Consider the following 6,000-nt stretch of genomic DNA (forward strand, 5'->3'; position numbering starts at 1 on the left):
GCGCGTCCTGGGTTGAGCACATGCATTTGAGAGTGATTGCCCTGTTAAGTGACGGTCAACATTGTGAGAATGGTTGTGATAGAATTTGTAGAGTATGTAAAATCAGAATAAAAGAGGGCTGAGGCGAACTGTAGGGCACGATAACTTTTTAAGAGGCAGACAAAGAAGAAACCGTGAAAGACTGATGAATAGGCAGAAATTTAGGATGGACAAATAAACAACAACAGCAATAACAACAACGAACAGACCACCCTGATGTCCCTGAAATGAAAGGAGAGATGCAGTCAGGAAAATGAAAAGCTATAGAGAAGTCAAATGTGATAATGAGTAAAGACTATCCATTCAGTTAGCATTTAAGGGATCTTTCATAATACTTGGGAAGCAGTGTCAGTGTAATGGTGGGGGATAGAATTCAGATTTGTCTTAGAAAGGAAAATATTCCCAAGTGTGTCTCTTGTTCTTTTGGTGTCTAGTTGGTCTTTTCACAGTTTGAGATTTTTGAAGGGAATGGAGCCTAGTTACATCAGATTTATCACATTATGGAGAGAAAAATTATAACAATGGCTTAGTTTTGAACATGTTTTACTTCTTATGTCTTAGTTTTAATTTGATGAAAGTAGCACTGAACTATATCTTCCGAATAGGAGCTGGTCAAACACACCACTGATCCTGTCGAAAAGGCAAATCTGAAACTGGCTCTTGATGCGATGAAGGTAGGGCATGTGTCTCAGTGACTTGTCTGTATGTTTTGTTGTTGCCTAAAAGCAATAGAATTTAAACTGCTAATAAATATATATGATGTGCTAACATGTTATAATACACATTTGTTTTTGATGGGGAGAGCTGGATCTTTTTTTACTGGAATAGATATACTTGCATGGATTTAACTGTTAGACAAAAACACATAAAAGGTGTTTAAAGAGGTGTATCAAAATAACCTTTGCACCAGTATGTCAACTTTCATAACCACTATTTTATATAGCAGTTTTATCTCACATTGTTTTCACGATTGCTAATAGAAAACTGTTGGCTTACATAAGCAGTATGTCAGCTAGTGACTTGAGAGTCCCAGTGTGACTTATTTTCCTCATACGAGGGTGTCTGCCAGGTTTACCCTTGTGGTTGCTATGCACTAATACAAGTGAATTTCACTTTGAGTTTCTATTTTCACGTAAATCTGAAAATCAAGAACTACAAGTAGATAAAAGCAGGTGTTTTGAACATATTGGGGGAATATATTAATATAAAACCTCAATTTCCACATTATGTTGAATAAAATTGATTTTGAAAGAAATAATATTTGCCTATAACTTAAAACATAAGCAAACATTTGTTCTTAAAAACAAAAATGGCAATGTGACCCTGCTCAGAGCAATGCATAATTCCTTAACTGCATCCTGTACTGATTTCAGTGTTAACTTTGCTGTTTAGCTGATTTTGGTACCACTGTCGGGAAACATCGCACATTTATTATTATAGAAAAGTCATACCAAGTTTCCAGTTTTTAAAGAAGTTGTTTATGGATACATCTTATGAAAAGTCAGACTTCCATTTAGAACGAAGTTAGGAACTGCTTTCTGCAGAGTTCTGTTCCTACTGTTGCAGCTGAATTTAAGAGGGTAGAGAAAAAAGAAATAACTCAGAAAACAGGAAAATCTGGAGCACATGTAATAAAAATAGCTGGTTACAGTATGGAGAGATTAGCTAATGTTTCCTCAAATACAAGAAAAGACACTTTAAAATAGGTGAAAGCACATGGAGAGACACGGCCAGCGTTTTCTGTTCACTTTAATTCATGAATTAAATTTAGTTCTATGCTATTTTGTTCCTCACCTCTCCTTTATTTCTCCTTTATTAACCCTTTAAAATTGAACCGGCTTCCTTGAGTGAATACTTTTAGGAACTAAGAAGACATTAACTGGTTGCATTAAACAGTCTTGCTAGATTCATTGTCTAACTTTCAGTTCCTCGTGTCTGCCTGCTAATCCCTCACTATTGCCCTTATTGTAACCCGTGCATTTCTCCCAAGGTCAGTTATTAACACGCTTGGAACTTAACATTCTTCCGACCCGGTTTCCTTTTCATTGCTCTGCATAGCAGCTTATTTTGTTTTGTTTTTAAGGCGACAACATCCTTACCCTTCTCAGGGGTGTGGCGAATGACAACTCTCCAGTCTTCCCAGCTGTACTCCAGGCATTCTTAAATAGCCTTTGAGATGCAGCTTTGATTGACTGGATGTTCATTTTATTGTCCTTGAACAGTTCTGGTGGTTACTTTTACCACTAATGGAATTAATGATGTGTTTTCTTTCAAAGAAGTTTGCATCTCTAATCTTAGTGTGCCTTCTCTTTGTACCCTTCTCTTTATTCTCTAGGACTTGGCACAATATGTGAATGAAGTGAAAAGAGATAATGAGACACTTCGTGAAATTAAACAGTTTCAGCTATCTATAGAAAATTTGGTATGTAATTATCCTTCCATCTAGCTCCCCTCACCCCCAAATTGAAGGGCATTCTAGGAGCTGTTGAAGAACAGATAGTTTACCTTCAAGTTTCTGTCGTTTGAAGTTTTTTCCCAGTTCCTCTGTTTGGCAGCATTCGCGTGGATGTCTGGTGGCGCCTGTGACTTGTCACTACCCAGGGACTTTCTGCCATCGCTTATGGCTCTTACCTTAGTCACACTCTGCCTCTTCTCCCAACACTCGGAATTCTAAACGTGGGAGTCCATTTTTTTCCTTTTCTTTGCCTCTCCCCCATACGTACTCATGGCCGATTCCTGTTCACTGATTAATTTTACACCTATTTACTGAGTGACTACTATGCACCAGACACTTTGCTTGATACTGGGACTGTAGCTATGGACAAGATGGTCTCAGGATTAGAAGTCAGCAAAAAAAGAGTTTAAAAATGCCATCGTGAGATTAGTGCTGAGAATTGGGTGCTATGAGGGAAGATATTAAGAGGAGCCCTAGTTCAGGTAAGATGGTTAGAAAAAGTCCTTTTGAGTCACTGGAACTGGAACCTGACAGATCAGAAGCCACACAAAGATGTGAGGGGGATCAATCCAGGCAGAAGCCATAGCAAGTGAAGTGCCCAGAGATGGGCAAGAGCCAGGCGTGTCCAAGAAGCCGAAAGGTGACAGTGGCTGGAATTGAGAGAGAAAGGAAGGGTGATGGGCCCTGAGGTGTGAGCGGGGAGCAACAGCACAGCGCAGCTTTGCAGGCGAGGCACTGAGGTGGGGTTTTAATTGTGACAGCAGTGGCAAGCTAGAGAAAGGTTTCTGTCGGGGAGTGTTATAGTCGGAGGGACATTTCAGGAAGGCCCTATCAGCAGACAGACCAGTCAGCAAGCTTTTGAAGTCGTGTCAAGAGAGGCTGGCGGCCGGGGTTAACCTGTGGGCAGTGCAAATAGAGATGAGTGGATTTAAGATACGTTTTTGGTACAGCAATTTTATTGCTGCTTTCTCTGAAACATCGTGAGCCTGTCTCATTCTTTGCACACATTCAGCCATGTCCCCGTTTCAAGACACCATTGCCTGCCATCTTCCCAGTCAAGGTGGCGTCTCATCATCTCTTCACATAGTTCCAAAACGTACATTTCTCACTCCACTCTGTTCCCCAGACTTGTTAAGGTTTTCCATTGTCTTCAAGATTCCTCACCATGATATTTAAGGCCCTCGATGATCTGGACTTATACTAATTTTCTGAACTCATTTAGCTAATAACTGCCCACATAGTTTACATGGTGGCTATTCTGCTATAAGGTCTCCAATTTGCTGTACATTTTTAAAGTTCTGCCTTTGATCAGAATCTTCTCAGAGCCTAGAATGTCTTTTCCCGTTATTCCCTAACAAATTCCTTCAAGGTCTAACTAAAACAAATCCCTTTTCCTAATCTCCCATCATTCTTTCCTCTTTGGAATTTCGTAGCATGTTGTCTGGATGGCTGTGTAGCATTTAAAAAAATTGTGGTAAAATAACATTACATTTACTATCTTAACCATTTTTAAATGTGTAGTTCTGTGGCATTAAGTACATTCACAGTCTTGTATCACCCTCCCCACTCTCCATCTCTAAAACTCTTCATCTTGCGAAATAGTCTGTGCTCATTAAACATGAACTTTCCATCCCTTCTCTCCCTAGTCCTTGGCAACTACCATTCTGCTTTCTGTCTCTGTAAACTTGACTACACTGGGTACCTCATTATGAGGGGAATCATACAATATTTGTCTTTTTGTCACTGGCTTATTGTAGGTAGCATAATGTTTTCAGGTCAGAATTTTCTTTTTTTTGCATATCTGTTCATTTAATGTCTGCTAATATATCGTTGTATATGTATACTTCACATTTTCTTTATCTGTTCATTCATTGCTGAACATTTGGTTGCTTCCCTCTTTCGGGTATCATGAATGATATTGCTCTTAATATGGGTGTACCAATATCCATTTGAGTGCCTGCTTTCACTTCTTTTGGTTAATATGCCCAGAAGTGGAATTTCTGGATTGTGTGGTTAATTCTATGTTTAATTTTTTGAGGAATTGCTATACTGTTTTCCACAACAGCTGCACCATTTTATGTTCCTACTAGCAATGCAAAAGGGTTCCAATTTCTTCATATCCTCACCAACGCTTGTGATTTTGTTTTCATAGTAGCCATCCTAATGATTATGAAGCGATATCTCTTTGTGGTTTTGATTTGCATTTCCTTAATGATTAATGGTGTTGAACATCTTTTTCCTGTGTTTATGGGCCATTTGTATATCATTGGAGAAGTGTCTATTCAAGTGCTTTGCCCATTTGTTAATCAAGTTGTTTGTTTTTGTTATTGAGTTGTAGGAGTTCTTTATATAGATCCTGAATATCATTCCCTTATCATGCATGGTTTGCAAATACTTTCTTTTGTGGGTAGCATTTTCACTTTGTTGATAATGTCCTTAATGCACAAAAGTTTTTAATTTTGATGAAGTGCAATTTATCATTCTTTTGTTGCCTGTGCTTTTGGTGTGATATCCAAGAAATCATTGCTAAGCCAGTGTCATAAGACTTTTCTCCTGTTTTCTTCTAAGAGTTTTATAGTCTTAGCTCTTACATGTAGGACTTTGAAACATTTTGAGTTAGTCTTTGTATATGGTGTAAGGTAAGGGTCCAACTGCATTCTTTTGCATGTGGATATCCAATTTTCCTAGTACCATTTGTTGAAAAGTTGTCCTTGCCCCACTGAATGGACTTGGCAATCTTGTTGAAAATCATTTGACCATATATGTGAGGACTTATTTCTGGGCTCTTTACTATTCTATTGGTCTAAATATCTGTGTTTATGCCAGTGCCACACTGTTTTGATTATTTTAAGTTCGTAGTAAGTTTTGAACTCAAGTCAGGAAGTGCGAGACCTCCAACTTTGTTCCTTTTTAAGGTTGTTTTGACTATTTTGGATCCCTTGAGATTCTGTGTGAAACGGATGCACAAAATGATGCACAAAAACATCGTTGGGATATTGATAGGGCACATTTATTTTTATACTTTCTTATTTCAGAGTTAATCACACATCTATGTCCTTTATTAGAAAGGAATTTCTAGATGTTAGTGATAATTTTCAGTCAATTCTTTTTTCCCTTAGCATGTACAATCAGTGCTCTAAATACTTTAAAAAATTTGATTGCCTCTGGGAAAATAGTTCATTATTTTTAATCGTTAAGTCAGAACATCTCTGGCTCTGTAGACCAAATTAGGTCCCCCTTCCTGTACTCTCCCTTCATGGCAATTGTGCGTTTGTGACTATATGCTTCTGTGGATATTCGTCCCTTCACTGGATAGCATGTTCCATGAGGGCAGGGTCTACATCATTTTGCCCTGCACCTACAGCAGTGGCTGCTATACAGTAGATGCTCGACGAGTATTAGTTGCTGGAACTTTCTTGTGATTTGGATTCTTCCAGGTAATTTTCTCTTTTCATAGCTAACTTCCCTTTTAAGATTATAAGTAAATGAATTCATGTTCTCGATAT

At 38.3% G+C, this 6,000-nt stretch overlaps 1 protein-coding gene across 1 annotated transcript in view; it reads left to right on the top strand.

Annotated features, from left to right (window-relative positions):
• The window catches only part of VAV3 (vav 3 guanine nucleotide exchange factor), a 508,157-nt gene that overhangs the window by 286,503 nt on the left and 215,654 nt on the right, over positions 1–6,000 (top strand). The window contains exons 11-12 of the mRNA XM_012648507.1: positions 645–713; positions 2,375–2,461. Of these exons, the coding sequence (XP_012503961.1) occupies positions 645–713; positions 2,375–2,461 (156 nt within the window). The remainder of the gene's footprint in view (positions 1–644; positions 714–2,374; positions 2,462–6,000) is intronic.

Source organism: Propithecus coquereli, unplaced genomic scaffold (genome assembly GCF_000956105.1).
Source record: "Propithecus coquereli isolate 6110/MARCELLA unplaced genomic scaffold, Pcoq_1.0 Scaffold289, whole genome shotgun sequence".
In the NCBI taxonomy this organism is placed as follows: domain Eukaryota; kingdom Metazoa; phylum Chordata; class Mammalia; order Primates; family Indriidae; genus Propithecus; species Propithecus coquereli.